Source organism: Sus scrofa, chromosome 17 (assembly GCF_000003025.6).
Source record: "Sus scrofa isolate TJ Tabasco breed Duroc chromosome 17, Sscrofa11.1, whole genome shotgun sequence".
NCBI classification, from domain to species: Eukaryota; Metazoa; Chordata; class Mammalia; order Artiodactyla; family Suidae; genus Sus; species Sus scrofa.
The window spans coordinates 26,592,544-26,620,514 of record NC_010459.5 but is presented as its reverse complement, the minus strand read 5'-3'; the positions used below and the strand labels follow the sequence as shown (position 1 = coordinate 26,620,514).

At 46.0% G+C, this 27,971-nt stretch overlaps 1 protein-coding gene across 6 annotated transcripts; it reads right to left on the bottom strand.

Moving 5' to 3' along the window:
- Positions 73–24,938, bottom strand: ZNF133 (zinc finger protein 133). Of its 6 annotated transcripts, none has more exons than XM_005672724.3 (5): positions 24,480–24,938; positions 23,105–23,282; positions 7,191–7,317; positions 6,372–6,467; positions 73–1,981 (listed from the first exon to the last, which is right to left on the bottom strand). In XM_005672724.3, the coding sequence occupies exons 3-5, from the start codon at positions 7,309–7,311 to the stop codon at positions 237–239; spliced, it is 1,962 nt and encodes a 653-aa protein (XP_005672781.1). In that variant the 5' UTR covers positions 7,312–7,317; positions 23,105–23,282; positions 24,480–24,938; the 3' UTR covers positions 73–236. The 6 variants fall into 6 exon arrangements, with proteins under 6 accessions (XP_005672781.1, XP_020933252.1, XP_005672777.1 ...); XM_021077593.1 differs by having other exon boundaries at positions 23,138–23,282; XM_005672720.3 differs by having other exon boundaries at positions 73–1,984; positions 24,480–24,937.

Below are 27,971 nucleotides of genomic sequence, written 5' to 3'. Positions count from 1 at the left end.
TCCAGACTTCAGTACCACTCCTTACTCCCTGTCCTCACAGATGAGTGACTGAGGTACACAGCTGAGGCTGCAGATTTGTAAAGAAGCAAAGTTTATTAGAACAAAAGGCCACAAACATCAAGACTTAGTGTGGAGGAAGTAAACTAAGTCAAATGTGGAATGCATTTTTCTCCTCCATTTCATGTGTCAAGTGTAAAAAAATGTTGAGTATTGAGTCCTTGACCCCATCTTCACTCTCAAAGAGAGTGAAAAGGGTCAGAAGATTGTCCTGAACAGGCCTCAGAGTCAGACTGAAGTGGTGGTTTGTGGTGGACAGATTTCATCCTCCTGTGTCGGCTGAGGTGAGCCTTCTGGCTAAAGCCTTGGCCGCATGTCTTGCACACATAAGGCTTCTTCCCCTGGTGTGTCCTTCGATGTAAGACGAGGTGTGACTTTTGGGTAAAGCCTTGGCCACACTCCCTGCACAAACAAGGCTTCGCTTCCGAGTGGACCCATTTGTGTGTAATTAGTGCTGACTTGCTGCTAAAGCCGAGTCCACACTGCCTGCATGTGTAAGGCTTTTCCCTCGCGTGCTTCCGCCTGTGCCTGATGAGGCCTGCCTGGTGACTGAAGCCTCGCCCACACTCCCTGCACACGTACGGCTTTTCCCCTGAGTGTGTCCTCTGGTGCGCAATGAGGTTTGACTTCTGGCTGAAGCCTCGCCCGCACTCCTCACACACCATGGGCTTTTCCCCTGAGTGTGTCCTCTGGTGTCTGATGAGATTTGACTGCTGGCTGAAGCCTCGCCCGCAGTCCTTACACACGATGGGCTTATCCCCTGAGTGTATGTTCTGGTGTCTGTTGAGGTGTGACTTCAGACTGAAGCCGCGTCCACACACCCCGCACACGTAAGGCTTCTCGCCCGTGTGTGTCCGCCGGTGTGAGATGAGAGTGGAGTTCTGGCTGAAGCTGTGCCCACACACGCCACACACATAGGGCTTCTCCTTGGAGTGTGTCCTCTGGTGGTTGACGAGGGTGGTCCTTTGCCTGAAGCATCGCCCACACTCCTTGCAGGCGTAGGGCTTCTCCCCTGAGTGTGTCCGCTGGTGGGAGATGAGGTTCGACCTGTCGCTGAAGCCCAGGCCACAGTCGCTGCACACGATGGTCTTCTCCTCCAAGTGTGTCCGCTGGTGTCTGACGACCGCTGACTTCTGGCTGAAGCCTTTGCCACACTCCTGGCACACGTAGGGCTTCTCCCCAGAGTGTGTCCTCTGGTGTATGATGAGGTTCGACTTCTGACTGAAGCCTCGCCCACACTCGCTGCACATATAAGGCTTCTCGCCCGAGTGTGTCCTCTCGTGTATGACGAGTGTCGACTTCCGGTTAAAGCCTCGCCCACACTCCCCGCACACAATAGGCTTCTCCCCCGAGTGTGCCTTCTGGTGTCTGGCAAGGCTTTTCTTTAGACTGAAGCCCTTCTCACACACCCCGCACACATAAGGCTTCTCCCCGGAGTGTATCCTCTGATGACTAAGCAGGTTGGTCATCTTGCTGAAGCCGAGTCCACACTCTCCACAATTGACTGTTCCGAACCCCAAGACTTCTATCCTCTTGAGCAGCTTGTCTGTTTCCTCGGGGTTGCCTGTCTGGGCGGGACTGGCCTCCACCTCCACGCCTCGAATGCCATTCCTGGGGCTCTCAGGCTGCCTCTGGGGTGGCCTGGAGAACACCCCTGGAGTCCTTTTATTGGTCTTTCCAAACAAAGGCAGGGCACTTTCTCTCTCCTGACCTTCTGCTCTGTCGTTCCAGGGACTTTCAGCACAGGCTTGCTGTGGCTGCTTCGGGTCCCCGGAGCACGGATCTCTGGGCTGGGCAGGATCTTCTGCACACAAGCAGGTGAGGAGCCAGGGCGGGTGACGACACAGCACATGCTGCACGTGGAACTTCCGACTGGAGAAATCCGGAGGGCAGAAAGGACAGAGGTGGAGCTCTGGCTGTGGTTCTGCTGTGGGGAGAAAAGTCTGAGTCAGAAGTGGGACCGGGGGCAGCTGAAGCAGTGCTGCCTAGTCTGATGGTAAGATGCGCTTCCCTGTTCTTCAGAATGCCTGAAACTTCGGGGCTCCCCAGTTGAGATGTCCTTTAGAGGACCTACTACAATGGCCTTCTACCACCGCCCAGAGTGATGCAAACTGTGGCTGAAAGGATTACTTATGACTGACATCTCGCGAGAGGACCCACAGGGAAACTCACTGTCTTCCCCTACTTCCCCATGAGAACAGGGATGGGCAGAGAAAGCAGTCATTCAGACTGGAGGACACCCCCTCCCCCCTGCACCCCCCAGTGTGTAGGAAGCAGCATGATGTGGGTAAAGAGATGACGTGTGAAACTCACTGTGCAATGGAGTTTCCCTATGCACTGACAAATAACTGCCCAAGAATTACTCTGTACCAGAATTTGTGCAAGGCAGTAGGCTTTGAGTAACAGACAACATGTATACCGTCTAGGCACCCCCTCCAGGGACTGGTGCCCCTGACCAATTCAAGCCCTGTTCATTTCCATAATTAAGTAAAAATTTCCCCAGAAATCAATATAAATTTTTGTCTTCTTAGGGTACCTCTTGTAAACAGATGTCAGCGCTGAATGCATTGTTTTCTCACATCTGGTTCTAGTCAACTGAAGGCAATGAACGATCACATGGTCTGAGAGACCAGGTACAGACTTTACTGCACCTACCTCAACACTTTGCTTGAACTTTTAAAACTATGTAGACATCCGCATTCTAGAATTATTCCATCCTCTATACAATGCTACTGTTGTGGGGGACAGGGCCTTTAAAGGGGTCATTAGGCTCTAATCTAACATGACTGGTGTCCTCCTTGGAAGAGGGGGAAGAGCAGGCAGTGCAGACATGGAGGAAAGGCCTTGGGAGGACAGAGCAGGGAGACAGCCATTTGCAAACCAAGGAGAGGGGCCTCCTATGTAACCAAACCTGCCCACACCTTGATCAGCCAAGAGCTATGAGCCTCCAGAACCAGAGAAAAATAAACTTCTGTTTATGCCACCTGCTGTGTGGCATTCTGTTTGAGTAGCCTGAGCTAAGACGGATGCTTTCTTCCTTTGCCTTGACCTTCTTTGCTATCACTGTGGTCAAGCACCTCTGCCCCTGCCCCACAGGCAGCCCCTAAGTCAGTCCTGTGGAACAGGGATGGTCGGTTATTACAGTAAATGCAAAAGGGCCATAGTCCCTAGTCGAAGACAACAGTTGTTTGGCATAAAAATGCAATACTAGCTATACAACACCCAAATGACACTATTTTAAAAAACGATGAACACAGAAATACCATACAAAAAAAACCCAAAAAACAAAAACCCAAGCTACAACAAAGCGGGTGCTAAAATTAACAAGAAACAAAGGGAAAGTTAAAGGAATATCATCACATGGACTAGAATTTTAATGTTAAAAACTTCATTAGTGAATGAGATAAACTGTCACAAACCTTTTACATGCCTAACAGGACCCTGAAGTGAAATTAAGGCAAAATCTTAGAAACAGAGGATTTGATATGTTACAATGACACTGGGGAGCTTTATGACTCACAGCAAATGAAAAACAAGGATATAAACTTGAGAAATACTATATTCTATTATATGATTCTAAGACAAGATTATAAGCTTTTAGTAAAGTTGAGAAATAGGAGTTCCCTGTGGTACAGCAGGTTAAGGATCTAGCATTGTCACTGCAGTGGCTTGGGTTGCTGCTATGGCATGGGTTCAAGCCCTGGCCCAGAACTTCCACATGCTGGTAGGCATGCCCCACACCCAATCCCCAAAAAAATTTTTTGTTTTTCTGTATAAAAAGTATATACTTCTCTCTGTGCAGGAAACATTTATAAAATTACCAAAAAGTATTTTAAAAACTAAAAACACAATTCCTTGAAGTTATTTAAACCTCTATCATTTAAAAAAAATACCAGCAATTCCCGTCGTGGCTCAGTGGTTAACGAATGTGACTAGTATCCATGAGGACACGAGTTCAATCCCTCACCTCCCTCAGTGGGTTAAGGATCCAGCATTGGAGTTCCCGTCGTGGCGAAGTGGTTAACGAATCCGACTAGGAACCATGAGGTTGCGGGTTCGGTCCCTGCCCTTGCTCAGTGGGTTAACGATCCGGCGTTGCCGTGAGCTGTGGTGTAGGTTGCAGACGCGGCTCGGATCCCGCGTTGCTGTGGCTCTGGCGTAGGCCGGTGGCTACAGCTCCGATTCAACCCCTAGCCTGGGAACCTCCATATGCCGCGGGAGTGGCCCAAGAAATAGCAACAAAAACAACAACAACAACAACAACAAAAAAAAAAGGATCCAGCATTGCCGTAAGCTGTGGTGTAGGTCATAGACGTGGCTCAGATCCCACGTTGCTGTGGCTGTGGTGTAGGCTGGTGGCTACAGCTCTGATTCAACCCCCTAGCCTGAGAACCTCCATATGCCGCGAGTGTGGCCCTAAAAAGACAAAAAAAGAATACCAAGCAAAAATTCCCAGAAACCCCTCTGCCCTGCTCTCTCCGATTCTATCCCTACCCAGGTAACCACTCGTAATTGTAAGTAATGCAGACCTCTATGTTCACATTAACATATTGATGGTCTCTCACCCACTTCTCCCATTTAATAATAAACTGAACTGTGTAATAAACACTATTTTGTAACTTTATTTTGCATTAAAAAATGCATCCATTAAACATCTGAGTTATTCTATTAAAGAAGGCAATTTTTCTGTTCATTAATAAACAGGAAATAATCATCACAGAAGTGGAAAATTACAATAAAAGTAAATGACAAAACTGAAAAAAATTTATAGTATCAAATGAAAAATCACTGGCCAGGACTTAACAGCATATTGGAGATGACATAACAAATCATCCAGTCTGAAGAACAGAGAGAGGGCAAAATATGAAAAGGCTCAGTAACCTGGGGGACAACATAAAAAGGATGAATACACAGGTAACTGTCATCTTAAAAAGGAGAAAGAAGGGAACAGAAAAGAAATATGAAGGAATGTCCAAAAAAAATCCCTGAATTTAGCTCTAGCCATAAATTTTTAGATTCAAAATCTTAGCAAACCCCAATCAGGGAAAATACAAAGAAAAGCATGCCTCTGCAGTTACATCACAGTCAAACAGCTGAATACCAAAAATATACCAAAAACTCTGAAAGTAGCCAAAAATCTGAAGAAAAAGTAACAAAAAACCAGGGTAATAATCAAGGCCAAAACAGGGGAATAATATCTTTAGTGAAAATTCCAATCTGGAATTCTATATCCAGTGAAAGTGTTTTTTTGAGAACAAAGGTAAAATAAAGACACATTCAGAAAAACAAAAACACTGCTGTCTGCACCACAAGAAATGCGAAATAATGAAAATGCTATCGGGTAGAAACTCAAATCTTCAGGAAAAAAACGAAGAGCAGAGAAAATGGTAAGTTATCTGGATGGGTAAAAAGGAGTTATTTTTCTTTTGATTAAAAAAAGCATATGAATGTGGAGTTCCTATCATGGCTCAGCAGAAACAAATCTGACCAGCATCCATGAGGATGTAGGTTTGATCCCTGACCTCGCTCAGTGGGTTAAGGATCCAGTGTTGCCATGAGCTGTGGTATAGGTTGCAGACTCAGCTCGGATCTGGCATGGCTGTGGTGTAGGCCAGTGGCTACATCTCCGATTTAACCTCTAGCCTGGGAACCTCCACATGCCAGGGTGCAGCCCTAAAAAGAAAAAAAAAAAAAACCCCAAAAATATGTTTAAAACATCTATTTTAACATTGTATTAGGGAATTCAGAAAGTAAGACAAACTACAGAATAAAGCATATTGGGGAATAAGAACAAGAACAAGTTAAGGTTGCAAATGTTTTCTTAAATGGCCAAATAGTAACTAGCAACTAGTTTAGGCTCTGAGGGCTAAGAGGCAAAACTGAGGATTACATAGGTACTTATATAACCATTTAAAATTTCACCCTCCTTGGTGAAATTCTTATAAATTTTTTTAGCATTCCATTTCAATTTCCCAGCTGGCTTTTTATAGCCTGCCTTCCTCCCACTGGGCTTGCCTTTTTTTTTTCTTTAGCTCAGTTTTTTTTTCCACACTCTAAGCTTGATCTTTTCAAAATATAGTAATAAGAGAAAGAACCCTTCAACCGTGGGAGAGAACTGAGTGAGGCAGAAGGCAAACCCAGCGCAGGAAGGAGACGAGACAGCAGGAAAGGCCGAGTGAGGATGGAGGCCTGGAAGGAAGGCTGTGCCAGGCTGCGCCCCCAGCAGCCTGGGAGTCAGAAGGGCTTCCCTCCCCAGCACTTGAGCGAGGCCGCCTCTCCCCTGCCCCTTGAGATGCCCCGTGTTCCCCACTTACCCGAGCAGGTGGCCGGTGGGCATTTTCTCTCTTCTCTCCAGGTTTCCTTCCCTTGCTCCAGCTGAGTGATGAGTTTCGGTTTAGAAAATGGAATTCCTGCTCATAGGAAAAGAAAACAAGGTGGCTGGAAGTTAGAGGCTCAAGGGCCAGTTCCTGAACTCAGGCAGACTCGGTGAGGAACTACAAAAGGTGGAGGAAAGGCCTGACAATGTGAGCTCTCTGCAGTAGAAGGGATGAGAAGCAGGTAAACTGGGAGGAGAGCACACCCATCCTGCTCCATCCTGGGTAGAGAACCCTTCCCTCATTTAAGAGAAGATAACCGGCAAGAGGTGTCATGCTTACCCAAGAGCCTGCGGGAAAAGCCCTAAAGTGCAGAGTATCACACACACCTCTACCCATTTCAACTCTACAAAATCAGACCTTCTCTAGGGAAAGAGGGAACAGAGTGTCTCTGCTTTGGAGTCCAACCCGAAGGCAAAATCAGAAAGCAACACGGGAGTTCCTGTTATGGTGCAGCGGAAACGAATCCGACTAGGAACCACGAGGTTGCGGGTTCGATCCCTGGCCTCGCTTAGTGGGTGAAGGATCCTGCATTGCCATGAGCTGTGGCATAGGCAGCTCCGATCTAGCATTGCTATGGCTGTGGTGTAGGTCAGCAGCTGTAGCTCTGATTAGACCCCTAGTCTGGGAACCTCCATATGCTGCAGGTATGGCCCTAAAAAGACAAAAGATTTTAAAAAAGAAAGCAACAAGGCTGCTTCAAGCACAGGCTATGATGCCCAGAGCAAAGTTACAGATGGTTAGAGATGCTAGGCTTACCGAGCGAGACCATATTGCTGTAGTTCTCTAGCATCACCTCCCTGTACAGGGACCTCTGAGCAGGGCTCAACAGCATCCATTCCTCTTGGGTGAAATCCACAGCCACGTCTCTGAATGCCATGTGTGCCTGTAACACAAACACAGAGCCAGCCTTGCCCAGGCCTGAGGGGTGAGGGGCAAGGAGGAGGCGGCCAGTGGGGAGGTAGGTGAGATCTCTAGACCCTGCCTTTGACCCTGGTGCCCTGTGTTCTAAGATCCTTAAATCCCTGTCACCATCCAGGCAGTGGCACTTGTCCACTTACACATTCAAGATCCTGGGTGGGCTGTTTTGGAGAATACATGCCAAAAAAAAAAAAAAAAAAAAAAAAAAGGAGGTTGTAACTTTGGGAGCTTTAAATCCAGGTTGAGGGAAGAGCAAACAACATACAATTTAAAAACCAGGAAAGCAACACACTTCTGAGTTCTAAAAATTTAGAAAGAAGAGTCTGAACAACGGTATGGGTGTTGAAGCATCTGGATGACTGAAGTTTATGCAATTCAGCAAAAGCGAAGACCAGACTATAACTCAGTCCTCCGCCTCAATCCCACAGCCCCTTGGGCCTTCCCTGGCCTGAGAGGCACAAGCAGGGTGTGGTGAAGAGCACAAACTTGACCCCTACTGCCTTTGGTCTGGGGCCCCTGCTGTCCACTAGCACCTCCACATTCTCACCTGTGAAACGGGGGTAATAGTCCATTACACATCCTGTCCCACACTAGGGGTGCTCAGTGGATGTTCCTGACTCCTCAGCCCACAAAGCCCTCGCCACATGCCTTTCTCATCCCCCTGCCCAATCTTGCTATTTTCATCTCGACGCTATTTCAAAATGGAGAGCACGCGGGAATTCAGACATCAGGAAAAGAGTCCTGAGTGGCCCAGGAACTTGGTCTTGAACAAAGGGCAGGAATCGAGGAAAGAGGAAGGGGCCAGGTACTCCTGATGAGGCATGTGGGGGCCACGGAAGAGAGGACACCTGAGAGGGAAAGCAGGACCACTTGGGAGGAATACAAGGCGCCGAGTGGTATAATACAGAATAGGTTGAGCGTTACTAGCTGCCGAGCTTTTAAATTTTTATTGTAAAATATACATAAATGTTTTACTGTTTTTACCATTTTATTTTTTTGTCCTTTTTTTTTTCTTTTTAAGGGCCGCACCTGTGGCATATGGAGGTTCCCAGGCTAGGGGTCTAATTGGAGCTGTAGCCGCCAGCCTATACCACAGCTACAGCAACACCAGATCCGAGCCGCGTCTGCGACCTACACCACAGCTCACGGCAACGCCAGATCCTTAACCCACTGAGCGAGGCCAGGAATTGAACCCACAACCTCATGGTTCCTAGTCGGATTCGTTTCCACTGTGCCACGATGGGAACGCCCTGTTTTTACCCTTTTAAGTGCACATTTCAGTAGCATTAAGGATGTTCACACTGTCGTAACCATCACACTGTCCATTTCCAAAATTTGTTCGTTATTCCAAGTTACAACTCCCTCTTCCTTACAAACCCTGGTAACCATTATTTTACTTTCTGTCTTCTTATATTTGGCTATTCTATGTATCACAAATAAGTGGAATCTATACACTGTTTGCCCTTTTGGATCCTTATTTCATTTAGCATCATGTCTTCAAGTTTCAGCCATGTAAAAGCATGTCCTCAGAATTTCCTTTCTTTTTAAGGCTAAAAAATACACTTTTTTTTTTTCTGTCTTTTTGCCATTTCTTGGGCTGCTCCCGTGGCATATGGGGGTTCCCAGGCTAGGGGTCGAATCCGAGCTGTAGCTGCCAGCCTACGCCAGAGCCACAGCAATGCAGGATCCGAGCTGTGTCTGTGACCTACACCACAGCTCACGGCAACGCTGGATCATTAACCCACTGAGCAAGGGCAGGGATCGAACCCGCAACCTTATGGTTCCAAGTCGGATTCGTTAACCACTGCTCCATGACGAGAACTCCCACTTTTTTTTTTTCTTTTGGCCACACCTGCAGCATGCAAAAGCTCCTGGGCCAGGGATTGAACCTGAGCCACAGCAGCTACCCAAACTACAGCAGTGACAATGCTGAGTCCTTAACAGCTAGGACTCCTAAAAAATATTCTATTGTATGTATATGCCACTCATCCATTAATGGATATTGAGTATGCATCCACCTTTTAGCTATTGTGAATAATACTACCATATGGAGTTCCCACTGTGGTGCAGCGGAAATGAATCCAACTAGGAACCATGAGATTGTGGGTTCGATCCCTGGCCTCGCTCAGTGGGTTAAGGATCTGGTGTTGCTGTGGCTATGGTGTAGGCCAGCAGCTGGAGCTCCCATTAGACCCCTAGCCTGGGAATGTCCATATGCCGCAGGTGTGGCCCTAAAAAGCAAAAATAATACCTTATGCATTGCATTCAATTATGTTGGAATTGCTGAATCAAATGGTAATTCTATGTTCCATTTCCACAGAAATCACTGTACTGTTTCCACAGCAGCTGCACCATTTTACATCCCCACAAGCAATGTAAAGCCTTACAATTACCCCACATCCTTAGCAATACTTGTTGCTTTCTGAGTTTTCAATCACTGCCTTCCTGATGGGTGTAAAACAGTTTCTCATTATGGTCTTTGTTTGCATTTCCCTAATGATTAATGATGGTGAGCATCTTTTCTTTCTCTCTTTTTTTTTTTTTTTTTTTTTTTTTTTTTTTGGGCCATACCTGCGGCATATAGAGGTTTCCAGGCTAGGGGTCTAATCGGAGCTACAGCTGCCGGCCTACACCACAGCTACAGCAACGCCAGATGACCTACACTGAAGCTCACACAACGGCAGATCCTTAACCCACTGAGCGAGGCCAGGGATTGAACCTGCAACCTCATGGTTCCTAGTTGGATTTGTTTCTGCTGTGCCACGATGGGAACTCCAGGGAGCATCTTTTCATGTGCTTAGTTGCTATTTGTGTATCTTCTTTGCAAAAATGTGTATCCAAGTCCATTGCCTGTTCTTGAACTGGGGTGTTTGGTTTTTGTTGTTGTTATTGGAGGGTTGTTTTTTGTTTTTTTTTTTTTTGTTTTTGTCTTTTTAGGGTTACACCTGTGGCATGTGGAGGTTCCCAGGCCAGGGGTCCAGTTGGAGCTGCTGCCACCGGCCTATGCCAGAACTCTAGTAACTCAGGATCCGAGCCACATCTGTGACCTACACTACAGCTCATGGATCCTTAACCCACTGAGCGAGGCCAGGGATCAAACCTGCATCCTCATGGATACTAGTTGGATTTGTCAACTGCTGAGCCACAACAGGAACTCCTGGAGTTCTTTATATATTCTGGATATAATTATCAGATAGATGACTTATGAAAATGGTCTTATTGTGGTTGTTCTTCAAAGACATACATACTGAAATATTTATCGATGAAAATGATCCAGGGGATTGCTATAAAAACACTGGACAGGAGTTCCCACTGTGGTGCAGTGGGTTTAAGAATCTGACTGTAGTGTCTCAGGTCACTGCAGAGATGCTGGTTCAATTCCTGGCCCAGAACAGTGAGTTAAAGGATCCGACATTGCCACAGCTATGGCTCGAATTCAGTCCCTGGCTAGGAACTTCCATATGCCATGAAGGCAGCCATTAAAAAACCAAAACCAAAAAACCACTGGACAAAACTAGACCCCCACCAAAAAAAAAAAAAAATCCTCCAAGATTGCTACATGGTGATTACTGTTAAAGCTGGGGTTTTATTATACTATCCTTGCTTTGAATGTATTTGAAATTTTTCCATTAAAAAAATTAATTAAAAATTCTTAAACACCACAAAAAAAACCCAAACCAAAAACCCAGATGCAACAAATATGGTAAAACATAAACAAATATTAAGATGATGCACATAAGGATGTTAATCTATACTACTGTCTCCTTTATTTTTAAGATTTTTCATTTAATAGTTTCAAATGATGCAACTGACAAGGGCTTAATCTCTAGAATATATAAACAACTTATACAACCCAACAGCAAAAAAACCAATCAATCAATGGAAAAATGGGCAAAAGACCTGAATAGACATTTCTCCAAAGAAGATATACAGATGGCCAACAAACACATGAAAAAATGCTCAACATCGCTGATTATAAGAGAAATGCAAATCAAAACTACCATGAGATACCACCTCACACCAGTCAGAATGGCCATCATTAATAAATCCACAAACAACAAGTGCTGGAGGGGCTGTGGAGAAAAAGGAACCCTCCTGCACTGTTGGTGGGAATGTAAACTGGTACAGCCACTATGGAGAACAGTTTGGAGATACCTTAGAAAGCTATACATAGAACTTCCATATGACCCCGCAATCCCACTCTTGGGCATCTATCCGGACAAAACTCTACTTGAAAGAGACACATGCACCCGCATGTTCATTGCAGCACTATTCACAATAGCCAGGACATGGAAACAACCCAAATGTCCATTGACAGATGACTGGATTCGGAAGATGTGGTATATATACACAATGGAATACTACTCAGCCATAAAAAAGAATGACATAATGCCATTTGCAGCAACATGGATGGAACTAGAGAATCTCATCCTGAGTGAAATGAGCCAGAAAGACAAAGACAAATACCATATGATATCACTTATAACTGGAATCTAATATCCAGCACAAATGAACATCTCCTCAGAAAAGAAAATCATGGACTTGGAGAAGAGACTTGTGGCTGCCTGATGGGAGGGGGAGGGAGTGGGAGGGATCGGGAGCTTGGGCTTATCAGACACAACTTAGAATAGATTTACAAGGAGATCCTGCTGAATAGCATTGAGAACTATGTCTAGATACTCATGTTGCAACAGAAGAAAGGGTGGGGGAAAAAATGTAATTGTAATGTATACATGTAAGGATAACCTGACCCCCTTGCTGTACAGTGGGAAAATTAAAAAAAAAAAAAAAAGATTTTTCATTTAAAAAAGTAAAAAGTACGCCTTTTTCTTTTTTTTTCCTTTCTTTTTTTTTTTTTTTTTTGCCATGCCTATATCATGGAGAATTTCCTAGGCCAGGAATCAAACCTACACTACAGCAGCAACCTAAGCCACAGCAGTGACAATGGCAGATCCTTAACCTGCTGTGCCACCAGGGAACTCCTAGCATTTTTATTGGGTGGCCAAGACAGAAAAAATACTGCATTGAGCACAAAGCCAGTGAAATAAAGGAATAATGAAGGACAAAAACTGGCCAGAAGGATGAATTATCCATTTTGAAATAATGAGCTATGACACCTCAGATTAAACTAAGAAGTATTAGGATCTGGATGAAATGGTCAGAAAAAAAAATTCATAAAGGAATATCAAAAGACATTTTAAAAGACTTTTATGGAGTTCCCTGGTGGCTCAGCAGGTTGAGGATTGGTGGTGTCACTGCTGTAACTCAGGTCGCTGCTATGGTGTAAGTTTGATCACTTGCCTGGGAACTTATATGCTGTGGGCACAGCCAAAAAAATATGTGAAAGACATTTACTTTTGTGGTTTCACTTCATTATATTTAATTATGCATGTAATTAACATGTTTGCTAGTGTTAAAAAGAATTGAGTGTATTCTGAAGATTATAAAGGAAAAATTTTAGTTCTCTTTCTGGATTTTGCCCCAGGCCCACATCCTTTCCCAGGATAACTCTGTTAAGTGTTTAGTGAGCATTCTTTTTTTTTTTTTTTTAAATGGACACACCTGTGGCACATGGCTGTTCCTGGGTCAAAGACTGAAACTGAGCTGCAACTACAAGCTACATCACAGCTGTGGCAACACCAGATCCTTTAACACACTGCACTGGGTCAGGGATCCAACCCACACCTCGGCAGTAGCCCGAGCTGCTGTAGTTGGATTCTTAACCCACTGTGCCAACAGCAGGAACTCCAGCATATGGCGGTATTTTTGTATCGTTGAAAGAGTAGCAGAATTACTGGGCTTAATATTGAGCATATATTTGTGCTTCTGAATTGCCCTCTGCAGGCATACCAATTCACAGTCCCAACAGCCACATGAGTGCCCCATTCCCCACTTCCGACAGCACCTTGATTCCATCCACTTGTTTTGAATTACCTCATACTGGGTTAAAAAACAAACGACTCATTGTTTTCACTTGTCTTCAACTCCAGACATGGGCACACATAAATTGAGAAAAACAGAAGAAAATGTTTTTAAAAAGAACCTGAATTAGTAAACTAAAAACCAGTAAAATTAGATTCTGAGACTGACAGAAGAGCTTATTTCAAACTAACCTTCTTACTAATAATTATAAATGCTGGTCAAAAATATAAAAGAAGGAGTTCCTGTTGTGGCTCAGTGGTTAACAAATCCAACTAGGAACCATGATCCCTGGCCTCATTCAGTGGGTTAAGGCTCCGTCGAGCTGTGGTGTAGGTTGCAGACGTGCTCAGATCCTGCACTGCTATGGCTGTGGTGTAGGCCGGCGGCTATAGCTCCAATTCGGCCCCTAGCCTGGGAACCTCCACATGCCGCATGTGCGGCCCTAAAAAGACAAAAATATATACAAATAAAAAAATATATATATATACATATAAAGCAACTATTTGAAGACAAAAGCATCCAGAAAATGGAGGGGATATGATTCTTGAAGGAAGGGACACACTGGGCGAGACCCGTACATGACTCACATTGCATCTGAGGGCACTCCGTAGTCTAGGTGCTAGCACGTGGAGAACAGATCAAGAGCTTCTGGCTTCCAGGCTGACTGGAACTGTATGCAAAGTGCTAGCAAAGTGATCTGGAGTGGATAAGCATTGAGATCCTGCTGTACAGCACAAGGAACTCTATCTAGTCACTTATGATGGAACATGATGGAGGATAATGTGAGAACAAAAATGTATACATGTATGACTGGGTCACTTTGCTGTACAGCAGAAACTGACAGAACATTGTAAATCAACTATAATAGAAAAAAAAATCTTAAAAAAAATGCTGGCAAGTGTAAGTAACAAAGGATGGAGCCCCAAATCTACCTATGAGCCCTCTTAAAATTTTTAGGTGAATACTGAACTATATAAACATCAAGTGAGACAATAAGGAGCCCAAGTGGCCAAGGATAGCTGGAGGGTTGAATGGGCTATGCAGGGATTTCAGCTACTATTCACCACAGGAGAAATCAAGTTGTTTGAATCCAATCAGGTAAGAGGTAATTGCTAAATACCTGAATTAAGTTTCCACTGAAACACAAGTAAACTACACAAGACATCACCCTTTCAACCAGACAGAGGATGTCCTAACTTCGAAATATCTGTAAATAAATTACCTTAGTTAAAAAAAATAAAAAGCAAAACACTAAACAGGTGAGCTATCTCCTATCCTCCCAACTTTAAGCCAATGGACAGTACAACAGCAGCTTGGGACTACATGTGAGAGAGAAGACAGGCCCTAACAGCAAAGCTGATTAGATACAGTGATCAGAAAAGGCCTCAGTATGAGAAAATGCTGAAAAGTGTACTGATAAATCAGAGCACTGGAGTTCCCGTTGTGGCACAGTGGTTAACAAATCCGACTAGGAACCATGAGGTTGCAGGTTCGATTCTTGGCCTTGCTCAGTGGGTTAAGGATCCGGCATTGCCGTGAGCTGTGGTGTAGGTCGCAGATGTGGCTTGGATCCCGCGTTGCTATGGCTGTGGTGTAGGCTGGCAGCAACAGCTCCGATTAGACCCCTAGCCTGGGAACCTCCATATGCCGTGGGAGTGGCCCTAGAAAAGGCAAAAAGACAAAAAAAAAAAAGAAAAAAAATCAGAGCACTTACTGCAGGGAGAGGACTTAAGAAGTGTAGGTGGAATGAGAATGGGAAGTCTTGGAAAGATAAAGCTCTGGGGAAAGGAGGACTACAAGCTAGGGAAAAGCACCCCTCAGAAAATGCAAGGTAAAGGGAGAAATTCAAGGTCCTGGAAAGAGAAGAGACGGAGGGAAGGAGGGAGGGAGAGAAAGAAAAGAAAGAGAAACGATATTCCTTCTTTGCCTATTTTCCATTTTTTCCTCTAATCCTTCTTTACTTCATGTTTACTCCCTTACGTGATTTCTCCCGTCTCTCAGTGCCCAGCATGAACTCCCCCATCAAACCTTTCAAAATCATCATTCAACCCTTGTGCACTGCTGGTGGGAACGTACAATGGTGCAGCCACTACAGAAAACAGTATACTGCTTCCTCAGAAAATTAAAAATAGAAATTACTGTACGATTTGCCAATTCCACTTCTTGGTACTTCCCCTAAAGAACTGAAAGCTGGGACTTGAAGAGATATTTACATACTCGTGGGAGCAGTTTTATTCACAACAGCTAAAATGTGTCCATCAACAAACAAACAAAAGGTAGTGTATGTATGCAACAGGATATTACTCAGCTTTAAAAAAGAAATTCTGGGGAGTTCTCACCGTGGCTCAGTAGATACGAATCTGACTAGTGTACATGAGGACACAGGTTTGATCCCTGGCCTCGCTCAGTAAGTTGAGGATCTGGCATTGCCATGAGTTGTGGTATAGGTTGCAAGTGCATCTTGGATCTGGCGTTGCTGTGGCTGTGGTGTAGGCCAGTGGCTACAGCTCCAATTCCACCCCTAGCCTGGGAGGGTCCATATGCCTCGGACTCGGCCCTAAAAAGACAAGGAAAAAAAAAATTCTGATACATGCTACAACATGGATAAATGTTAAAGACATTATGTTAAGTAAAACAAACCAGACACAAAAGGACAAATACTGCATGATCCACTTATATGCGGTACCTAGAATAACCCACATAGACAAAAAAGAGAATGATGGTTGAGAGGGGATGGTAGGGGGGAAAGAGAAATAGGGGATTACTATTTAATGGGTACGGAGTTTCTGCTTAAAAAGATAAAAAAGCTCTGGAGGAGTTACTGTCATGGCTCAGCAGTTAATAAATCTGACTAGTATCCGTGAGGATGCAGGTTTGATCCCTGGCCTTGTTCAGTGGGTTACGGATCCAGCATTGCTGTGAACTGTGGTATGTGTTGCAGACTCAGCTCAGATCTGGCGTTGCTGTGGCTGTGGCACAGGGCAGTGGCTACAGCTCTGATTGGACCCCTAGCCTGGGAACCTCCATATGCTGCAGGTGTGGCCCTAAAAAAAAAAAGCTCTGGGAGATGGAGAGTGCAGATGGTTGCACAACAATATAAATGTACTTAATGCCACTGAACTATACATTAAAATGGTTCAGACGGTAAATTTTATGTTATATATATTTTACCATGTTAAAAAAATTATGGCAAAAAAATCATTCAAAGCAATAAGAAAATATTTTACCATAACAAAGTACGATTCACCAAGAAATGAAAGATTGGTTCAATATTAGGAAATCCATTAGTATAATGTGGTTTTTTTTGGTCTTTTTTATTATTGTGGTTTTTTTTTTTTTTTTTGGTTTTTTTGGGTTTTTTTTTGCTTTTCAGGGCCATACCCAAGGCATAGGGTTCCCAGGCTAGGGGTTGAATCAGAGCTACAGCCACTGGCCTACTTCACAGCCACAGCTGCGTGGGAGCTGAGCCACGCCTGAGACCTACACTACAGCTGGGCAACACTAGATCCTCAACCCAATGAGTGAGGCCAGAGATTGAACCCACATCCTCATGGATCCTAGTCGAGTTCATTAAACACTAAGCCACGAAGGGAGCTCGCCATTAGTATAATGTTAATGAACAGATCCAAAGAGAAAAATCATGACTGTTTTCATATACCACGCTGAAATTTTTTTTCCCCATTTTTGGCCACCTCTAGGCATGTGGAGTTGCCGGGCTAGGGATCAGATCCAAGCAGCAGTTGCGACCTCTGCTGCTGAAGCGATGCCACATCCCTTAATCTACTGTGCGGGGCCAGAGATGGAACCTGCATCCTGGTGCTGCAGAGACACTGCCCATCCCATTACACCACAGTGGGAACTCCTCATGCTGAAATATTCTTTAACAAAACTCAACACCCATTTCTCGCTTTAAAAAAAAAAAAAAATTCAAGGAGTTCTCTTGTGGTGCAGTGGGTTAAGGACCTGGTGTTGTCACTGCAGCTGCTCAGGTCGTTGCTATGGTGCAGGTTTATTTTTGGCCCTGTGGGCGCAGCCAAAAAAAATACAAAACTCGATATTAAGATAGATGGATTCGTAAAACTTTTTGTTTTAAAATTGGGACTTACAGAGAAGTTGCAAAAATATCAATTGCCATGTAACTTTCACCCAGCTTTCTCTCAAGCTAACATCTTAGAAAACCACAGCACAATGATCAAAAACCAGGAAATTAACATTGATAGACTACAATTAACTAAACTACAGCTCTTAATCACATTTCAACAGGTTTTCCACGAATGTCCTTTTTCTGATCCAAGATTCAACTGAAGTTTCCACAATGCATTTAGCCGTCACATATCTTTAATCTCCTCCTCTCTGTGATTGTTCCCTCTTTCATGAACATGACGCTTTTGAAGAACATCCTGCAATTTTGGTTTATTTGCTTTCTTAAAAATGATTAGAATGATGTTAGTTCACTTTTGGCTAGAATTCCTCAGACGTGATGTGTCCTTTTCAGTGCACCCTATTAAGGGGTCCATGGCATTGACGTGTCTCACTGATGCTGTCAACCTTGGTTAAGGCAGCGTCCCCTGGGTTTCTGCACTGCAACGTCACTTTCCCCCTTTATAACTAATGAATATCTTGAGAGAGATACTTTGGGATTACACAAATATCCTGTTTCTCTTTGATCTTCACCCCGCTAATTTTAGGATAATTTTGTGGGACCTTTTTCTGCAACAATTATTACTATCATGTTTACCAAATGACAATGTTCTAATTTCTTCTTTCGTTCTAAACTCATCAGTTGGAATTCTTCGGTAGGCAAGAGTTGTCCCTTCTTACGTATGCATGTATGCCCATGTGGATTCACAGGTCATTCTATGGGTTACGTTAGTATATTATCTCTATTTTGCTGCTCAACTTATTTCAGCTTCAAACCCTGGGAGGTCCTTCAGGCTGACCTTTAACCCATAAATGTGGCCAATGACACTGTGCCACTTACAGATTTAAGTCCTAAGAAGGCTACACAGCTTATACTCCCAGGAGGCCGGGAGATACCACATTGAGATCTTCAGCTCCTCTGCAGGAGGGACCACGTGGAAGCAGAGGCCCTGGTACTATGTGGAGACAGTGCGGAGAACAACTGACCCCAGCCTTCCAGTCACTGCACTAAAGCACTAGTTATCAACAGAACCATTTTGGATGTTCCAACCCGAGAGTCCCCAAGTGACTGTGGGAGATACAGCCAGAGCTATAACTTCCACGGAGCTGGGCGCAAGGACTGCCCAGCTGATCCTGTAAACCCAAGAGACTGTGGGAGATTACAGCCTGGTGGTTCTTCTGAACTGTGGTTTTGGAGCGCCTGTTTGCAGTAATCAACAATCAGAACCCTCAAAGACATGCTGTGCCTTTGCTCTCCTCAGCTTTTATTTTTTTTATTTTATTTTATTTTTTGCTCTTTCTAGGGCTGCACTCACAAAGTTCCCAGGTGAGGGTTTAATTGGAGCTACAGCTGCTGGCCAACACTACAACCACAGCAACACCGGATCCAAGCTGCATCTGTGACCTACCCCACAGCTTGAGGCAACGCTGGAGATGGTTAACCCACTGATTGAGGCCAGGGATCGAACCTGCATCCTCATGGATATAAGCTGGGTTCCTAACCACGATGGGAACTCCTCTCCTCAGCTTTGTTAATGACAGGGGCACCTTCGCTCCCCTCCACGTGCCGACTCAGGCACCAGGACATCTTCTCTACTTGCCATGTCACACCAATTACCAATTCTCCTCTGAGAACTCTCAATTCCTCCCCACCCCACACCAGCTGAGGTTCTCTGCAGGACACCTCCTCATACCCATCAGCCTCAACCACTGCACCCAGGATTAGCTCTATCTCCACATGGCTGGACTGCTTGCTCATTAGAAATGTACTCAACTCTGACTGTGTGACAAACACTATTTTAGACACTGGGATACAGAAATGAACAAAGGGAAAAACGTCTTACTCACTGACACGGAAGTTTAGAGTAGGAAATATTAATAAACTACATATTAATAAACTACATCAGAAAGCGATGAGTGACATTAAGGAAAATAAAGCAGGAAAGGAGAAAAGTAACACAAAAGAGCTGGGGTTTTGAGATTTTAAAGAGCAGTCCTCTCTCAGCTGATGAGTAAAAATCTGAAGAATGGGAGGGAAAGAGCCCAGCGAGTAATGGTTAAAAGAACATCACAGGCAAGAGAACAGCAAAGCCCCCAGATGCAAAAGTCAGCCTGGCGTAGTCAAGGTACAGAGATAGTTCACCGTGGCTGATGTGTGGTGACCGACAGTGGGCTGGGAAGATTGTACCCAGCCTTGCAGGTTTTGACTTGGATGGAGACGAGAAGCCACTGGAGGGCTTTGAGCAAATGCATGACATGACTGCTGTGCTGACTGACACCACAGGGGGACAGGGAGGAAGCAAAGAGCTCATCAAGGGCTATGATCAGCCAGGTGAGATGGTGGCCTGGATCATGGTGGGGCTTAGTGGGGCAGGAGTACAAGAACAAGAGAAAGGAGTTGAGGATGATTCTGGAGTTCTGAGCCTGAGCAAGCTGAAGGAGTTACCTCATCTCCGCTCCCTAACTCCCTGAAAGAACTGTCTGCACTCCATGAGCCTGGAGCATGTTTGGGGGCACTGATCAGAGTTTGTTGGTGGACACAAGAGGTTTGGGGGCCATGAGATATCTAAGTGGAAATGCGAAGTAGAGAGGAGACTGGAATTGGGAGTTGAAGGCCTGGGTCTAGACTGAACCTCAGAGATGGCATTTCAAACCTTGAGAGTGGATGCGGCCACCAAGGAGAGATGGAGCTGGCACAGAGAGAGGTCTAAGCGCTGAACGGGGTGGGGCCTTCCGTAGCAGAGGTTTGGGAGTAAGGAAGCCGGCAAAGGAGACAGAGGAGGAGCAGCCTATGAGGCAGGAAGAAAACCTGGTAACCAGGAAGACCACATGAGAAGAGACTGTAGGAAGGAAGTAGGCAACTATGTAAGATGGTGCTGAGCACGGACTGGCTGTTAGCTGCAGGAAGCTCAGTGCTAACTTAACAAAGAAAATTATTTTTGTCTTTTGTTGTTGTTATTTCTAGGGCTGCTTCTGCAGCACATGGAGGTTCCCAGGCTAGGGGTCGAATCGGAGCTGTAGCCACCGGCCTACGCCAGAGCCACAGCAATGCGGGATTTGAGCCGCGTCTGCAACCTACACCACAGCTCACGGCAACGCCGGATTGTTAACCCACTAAGCAAGGGCAGGAACCGAACCCGCAACCTCATGGTTCCTAGTCGGATTCGTCAACCACTGCGCCACGACGGGAACTCCCAGAAAATTATTTTTTGGCTACGCCCACAGCATCTGAAAATTCCTGGGCCAGGGACTGAACCTGCACTACAGCAGTGACCTGTGCCATAGCAGTGATAACACCAGATCCTTAATCAGCTAGGCCACCAGGAAACTCCAAAAAGAATATTTTTTAGTGGGTAGAGCTGAAAAGACCTCATTGGAATATTTAAAAGGCAATGGGAGAATAATACTAGAGACAGCAAGAAGAAAGAATTCTTTCAAGGAGTTTAGCTGTAAAGGGGAGGACAGAGGCAGGGCAAGAGCTAGAGGGAAATCATGGTTCCTCCTGCCCTCAGATCAAGTTTACATAACTTGTTACTTAGGGCTCACTCCACTAAAGTCCAAAGCACACTTTCCAATAAGACCCCCATGTAAACTTCCACTCTGGCCAGCAAGGACGATGCTAGTGTCTTCATGGCTCATCCCACACTTAGTCCAAATAGGTGCCAGGAACTGTATCAGTGGCTCAAGAGGCACAAGGCTTAAAGAACCACTTCAGGAAACTCAAAGAACCACCTCCCTATCCAGTGGGACAGCCCTAGGGTCTTGATGCATCAAGTGTCTTGCCACCGACAGGGAGCCTGGGAACCCTGCTAAGGGAAATGCAGGGGTGATCTGTAGAGGGAGCCCGTCTGAGCTCTCAGCAGGAGTTGATACTGAAGCAGAGAGGCACAGAGAAAGAAAAGCAAACAACGGAACCTATGTCCACGCAGCTATAAAGCAGGACCCAACAAGGGTGAGGAGTAGGGGGGGAGACTGGGAAGGAGACTTGGAGAAGGTAGAAGCATTAATAATTCTAACAATTACTTAATATTTATGTACCTGGCACTCTAATCTCATTACTAGTGTTACCATACCCAGCATCCCTGTGAGGTGGACACCATTCTGATCCCCATTGGCAGAGGAGGAAAAGAAGGCTCAGAGAGGTAAAGTCACAGACTCAGGGCCACACAGCTAGATATAGCGAAACTGAGATTTGAACCCAGGTAGTCTGACTTTGGAGTTGAGACAGAAGCAAATGCTTAGAAAAGTCTTTTTCTAGTAGGTTGAATGGCAGATGGGTTTTTTTTTTTTTTTTTCTTTTCTTTTCAGCCATGCCCATGGCATGTGGATGACGTTTCAAGGCCAGGGATTGAACTTGTGCCACAGCAGTGGCCCAAGACACAGCAGTGACAACACTAGATCCTTAACCTGCTGCACCCCAAGGGAACTCCACGAGATCAGTATTTATACCTCAGGTGCCCAACTCAAGAGGTGAAGGGAGAATGGATGTGTTTATATGTATAACTGAATCACTCTGGTGTAGAGAAGAAATTTACCACAACATTGTAAATCAATTATACCTCAATAAAACTTAAAGGGAAAAACAAAGAGGTAAGGGGAAAGAGGGATAAGAAGGCAGAGAAGAGACAGGAAGCAAGGGTGGTGCAGGAGCGGAGACGAGAGAAGAAGGGATTCAGGGCACTGCACCGGTGACACTGAGAGAACACAGCAGCCAATTGCATAGGAGGTAAGTCTGGAAAGAATAAAGAGGCAAGGAAAGCTCAAGAGGCCCAGCTGAACCAGGGCAGAAATTGCACATGCTGACCTGGATCTGCAAGGTCAGAAGAAACTGGGGGCAAAAGGGGCAGACAGGGAAAGCCACCACACTGAATTCCAGATACCACTCCCTCTCCTGCCTGATCAGAGCTGTTTCGACTGGAAAAAACAAACAAACAAATAAACTGAAAACAACTGGAGAAAGGACTACTACTTCTGTTGGGTATAACAAGGAAATTGTGGTTATATGGCTATATTAAAATAAGAAGTCCAGGAGTTCCTGTTGTGGCTCAGCAGTTAGCAAACCCAACTAGCATCCATGAGGACATGGTTTCCATCTGTGGCCTCGCTCAGTGGGTTAAGGATCTGGCGTTGCCATGAACTGTGTTGTAGGTCGCAGACGCGGCTCAGACCCTTCGTTGCTGTGGCTGTGGTGTAGGCTGCTGGTTACAGCTCCGATTGGATCCCCCAGCCTGGGAGCCTCCATATGCCGCGAGTGCGGCCCTAAAAAGACAAAAAAATAAATAAATAGATAAAATAAAAGCAAAGTGTAAACACAGAACACTTCATTTAAAAAATAAAATAAGAAGTCCACATGTGTTAAGAGTCACCCCTGAGGGACCTACAGGTAAAGGATTTGCTACCAGGCGTTCCAGGGTGAAGAGGAAGTGAGGGTGCTGGATGCAACAGAACAGAAGGCTGAGGCCTTCACAGCAGACAAGCCCTGGGAGTTGAGCAGGTCAGAACAAAAACACTGAGAAGAGATGCTGGCGCAAGAACAGCAGGGTCATGAAGGACTCGGGGTCTGAAAACAGTCCTGTGAAAATGGCCACCCTTACAACAAGCTTTGTTTCCTGGGAAACCAGCTGGGGCTCGGACCCCTGATGGGGCTTTTATAAGGCACAAGATGTCAAAGTTGAGTGAAGAAAACCCACCCTTTCAGCATCCAAAAGGCAAGCTGTCCCCACCTGAGTCCTTTTGCCCACCAGGTGGTCCTCTCTGCAGGCAGGAGCTAGGGGTCAGAACAAGGACTGAAAGGTTCAGGGAGTCGTGGAAACTCTCAAGCTCCTGCAGCGTAGGGTTTCCTCTTCCTGAAAGGCATCAGGAGTGGACCTGCCACAGAAGAAAAGACTGAGGGCAACCTGCTGGGAACAGAGCCCCGATGTGGGCTGGGAAAACAGCCTACCCAACGTGCTGCTGATACCCTGCCAGAGCTGATCCTCTCTCGCCTCTGACCCTAATAAGGACAGTTCCTACTCACTGGGCACCCAGTATATACCAGAGACTGTTCTGGGCACTGTATGAGTTTTAGCTCATTCTAGCCTCACAACCCAGTGAAGTACAATTTATTATCTTCATTTTACAGATGACAGAATTGAGGCACAGTGAGTTCAATCTCTTGCCCAAGGTGACACAGTTATACAGTAACAGAGTCTGGATGAAATCTGACTGTGGAGACCAGGTCTCAAATAGGGCAGTGACAGCGAAGCTCTGTGGGTTGTAAGGATTCTCAGTGTATCATTTTGAGGTGAATCAAGATTGGTCACAAGGTGATAGTTAAACCTGAGTGATGGGTCCATAGAGTTCTACGTATTTGTTTGAAATTTCTCCACAATAAAAACGTTTAAAGGAACTCAAAATCCCAAAGCCCTGCCACACCAGAGATGTGTTAATTCATGATTCCTGTGATCAATGACGGACCCAAGGACCTTTGGAAAACCTGCCCAGGGGGCCCCAGATGACTTCTTCCTCCAAGACTCCAACCCAGGGGCGACCAGCCAAACCGAGACCCTAAGATTGCGCCAAAATGGCCGGCCACCCCACACTCAGCCCAACTCGGGCAGTTTGGCCAAGCCCGGCCGGCCCTCAGCGGGATGCCTCAGCAAAGCCGAGGGGTAGCTGGGCCCAAACAAGTTACCAGCCTCCTCCCACCAAAACTCCAAACACCTGGCTTCAGGTGCGGCCCTCACCGTACCACCTGGGAAATAAAAGGCCCCCAAAAGCCCACTAACTAAACTCCCCCCCAACCTGGGGACTTGTGGCATGAGCGACCCCCTTTCCCAATATCGCTCTTTCGGCTAAAGCCGAACATGTCCACACACAGGAACCCTAGGATGAGGCCGGAGCCCAGCACCCACCAGCCGTGGGCATTACAGCTGAATTTACCCACGTCCCTTGGAGATGCGCGCCCACATCCCAAAATATGACATCCCGGAGAGCTCGGCCTGAGCCACGACAGCGGGTCCCCGCCACTACCTCCTCTCCCAGCCACTCGCACTGTCCCAACCCGAGCCCACAGACCAGACTTACCTTTCCGCGCGGAGAGGGTACGGCTGCGAAGAAGTCTCGTGGGAGCCCCACTCACCAGCGCCACCAAAGAACAAGGGGTCACTCCAGGCACCAGCTGGGGAGCTACTCCAGCAGGACGCCGGGACTACACTGCCCAGAATCTTCGGCCCGGCGCCGGGACCACACCTCCCAGGATGCTCGGCGGCTCCCCAAACGCGCCGCCGGCCAGCGGCTCCCACGGGCCTCTGAGGGAGCTGTTTCTGGGTAACATGCTCCAGCACCGGAGAATGGCCCCTGTGTCACGTGACTCCCCTTCTTTCTTCTTAAAAGCAGTGGATAAAACATGTAGAAGATAGCGGGAACAATTTCCTAGCTGTGCCGCGACCCGCCTTCTCCAGCAACTCCGCGTTAAAGACTACACTCCCCAGCGACCCCCGCAGTGACTTCTGTATCGGTTCCGGCCCGCCCCTCGGCTCCCGGAAATGACGTATAAGGGAGCCTCTGTTTGGCTTCTGGGTGGGCGGAGGTGTAAAGTGTGGTTTCTGGTCCCAAGTGCGAGTCAGAAAGCCCCAGCTGTGGTTCCGTGCTCGCATAACCATTTACCTCACTTAAACCCAAGGGGCGGGGACTGAGACTGGGAGAGTCAAGGCCGTATTCCCGCGGTCTCAGAGCTGGAAGAAGGCAGACCCAGTTCGGAGTCCACGCCCTCAACCGGAACATCCCCATGTGCACCCGAAATTCTTTCCCTCCTTTCCCTCTCTCGAAGTCCACAAGTTTGTGGGTAATCTCTCTTCCATCTCCTAGGAGACAGGGACCTCACTGTTAGACCACGATTTGGGCTGAGTCCCTTGTCTTGGCTTTGTCTACTGGGGAAAAAAAAATACAAAGCACAACCTAAAAGTTGAAAATTATGTTTTATTTGATAGCTTTAACCTGAGGGGCACCCTCTCAGCTCAGAAGAACTGTTCCAAAGAGTTAAGAGAGGAGCCAGGATATACAGGAGGTTTTACTGAAAAAAACCTGTAGCAGAACATCAGACTACTTCAAATCACTCAACTGTGATGATTTTTGTGCCTTTCTATGCATGGGAAAATGGAAGAGTCTGAACTCACTGAACTTACTGCTTTGATATATACCTTAACTATCTTGGGCCAGTATTCTGTTCTCCTCAATTCCACTTGGGTGCACAGTCCAGGGATTGATGGCAGGCAACATTTTTTTCTTCACAATTCCCTGGGTCTTTGTTCAGGGTCCTGGTTGAGAACGGGGTGGCACTGATGCCATCTGGCACACTCCAACTGGGGAGCCAGATAGCACACCCCATTTCACTGTGGAGGGGCTTGTCCACTAGGGCATCCTCTCAATTCTCTTTACTTTCTACAGACGTGCTTTCTAAAAATTCATCCTACTCTAGGAAGATCAAGAAGACATTCACATGGGAGTTCTCATTGTGATGCTGTGGGTTAAGGATCAGCATTGCTGCAGCTGTGGCATTGGTTGCAGCTGCAGCTCGGATTCTGTCCCTGGCCCGGGAACTTCAATATGCTGCAAGTGCACTCAAAAAAGAAAAAGGTGGGGGAGGGGAGAAGAAGGAAGGGAGAGAGGGAAGAAAGAAAATGTTTACATGACTGGGGAAGCCAGGGAGAGACAAGAATTTCCTAAAATTTCTTTTTAGCTCTTGGAGGATGAATCCATTCTATTCTCTCACTCAAAGGCTGCCTTGTTTGTAATGAATTAAGTTCAACCCTTGCCCTGGAGAAAGTATTGTCTAACTTGGAGCCCTCTCTCCCCATTCCTCTCTGCCCCACCCCATGACTCAGTCATTCACCAAGAGATTAGTGTCGACTGAAAAAAAAATGCACAAGTTAAAAATTGAGAATTGTGTTTTATTAGGTGGACTTTCACTGCAGTGGGTGGCTGCAGTGGCTGACAGCTTGATGGCCTCAACAGTCTTTGTTTACTGATATGGCAGGCAACTTTCTTGATCCACACAGCTAATGTGGACTATGAATGCCACTGCAGTCACCCCCAACTGTGCACCCTGAGGGGGCTCAAAATGGAGAAAAAAGGATACTGGCCCTAGAGAGTTAAGGTGCATGTCAAAGGAGTGATTTCAGTGATTTCAATTTCTTCCATCTTCCCATACACAGAAAAGTGCTAAATTCATTAACTTGAGATGTCTAGTTTTTCTTTAGTAATCTTTTGATGTTCCAACTACCTGGGTTTTTCTGTTTTGTTTTTTGTTTGTTTGTTTGTTTGTTTGTTTGTTTTTTAAGAGGCTATCTCCTGAGCTTAAGTCTCAGTATGTCCACTGAATAAAACATAATTCTCAACTTTTATGTTGTGCATTTTTTCCAGCCAACAGTAGTGGTCAGGGATGTGGCTGTGGATTTCATCCAGAAGGTGTGGAGGCTGTGGAGTCTGGCTCAGAAGAACCCAGACAGAGAGGTGGTGCTGGAGAACTCCAGCCACAGTATCACTGGGCAATAAATAATGGCTTTCCTTCAGCTTAAAACCTGACCTGCTGAGCAGCTTCAGTCCCTCAAGCAGAAAACACAAAGGAGGAAGAGCTGACCTTTGCCTTGGGACTGGACCTGACGTCATCCTTCCAGGGCAAGACTGGGTGTCTTTGTACAGTTGAGAATAGGTAATCTATGTGTATGTATCACCTGTGACCTGTGTCTTCACGTCCTTTCCCCAGGCTGGATTCTCTTCCTACATATTCTTGCTTCAAACAGGGGAGATTTTATCCATCCAGCAAAGAGTAAACATAATGTGCTGTCTTGCTGATCTGAGGTTCCTTTCCCTAATGCTTTTGCTTTTTCCCTGCTGAGAATTCACTCTTCAGAAGTCCTTTGTGACACACACAGGTTTCCCTACCCTGTTTACCTCTGCCTTCTGAAATGGCACCTCAAAGACATATCCTACAGTCACCACCTCCTCTTCTTTCCCTATGAGGCAAAATTCCATTTTTTCCAAACCCAAACTCATCACCCAGCTGGGGCTTTTTGGGATAAGCCACAACATCTGTTGGGCCCCCATCCAGGTGAGCTGGGGCAAGGGGACACAGCGGTCAGCAGGTCCTAAAGGAGGAGACATCATGGCAGTGCTCTGGAGAAGGTTGACAGCCTGGCTTCCTAGGCTGTTGCTTAGACTGCCTGGCCCTGAGTCCCCACCAGTCTTTCTCCTTTCCCCAGGGGAGGGGTTCGAGCACACTTTGTCTTCCTCTGCTGGGAAGCTGCCTTTCTTGCACTGGGCTTGCTGTCTGTAACTCACCCTGTCTTCCTCTCTTCATGTTCTTCCTTCAGTCTGCCTGATCCTACATGAGCACCTGCTACCATGAGTGCCCAAGAGTTCTGAGCTGAGTCTCAGAGGGGCCCAATAAATACCTTTTCTCTGTCCTTCCTGAGTTCTTTTTTTTTTTTTTTTTTTTTTGCCACATCCATGTCATATGGAATTTCCCAGGCCTGGGATTGACTCCAAGCTTCAGCTGCAACCTATGCCCCAATTGCA

Bases quoted from the DNA above. Each gene is read 5' to 3' on its own strand.
- ZNF133 (XM_005672720.3), bottom strand. From the start codon at position 7,311: ATGGCATTCAGAGACGTGGCTGTGGATTTCACCCAAGAGGAATGGATG. The intron at 6,468-7,190 runs GTAAGCCTAGCA...TCCTATGAGCAG, and splicing joins CAGCAATATGGTCTCGCTCG to GAATTCCATTTTCTAAACCG. The intron at 1,985-6,371 runs GTAAGTGGGGAA...TTCTCCCCACAG, and splicing joins CCCACCGGCCACCTGCTCGG to CAGAACCACAGCCAGAGCTC.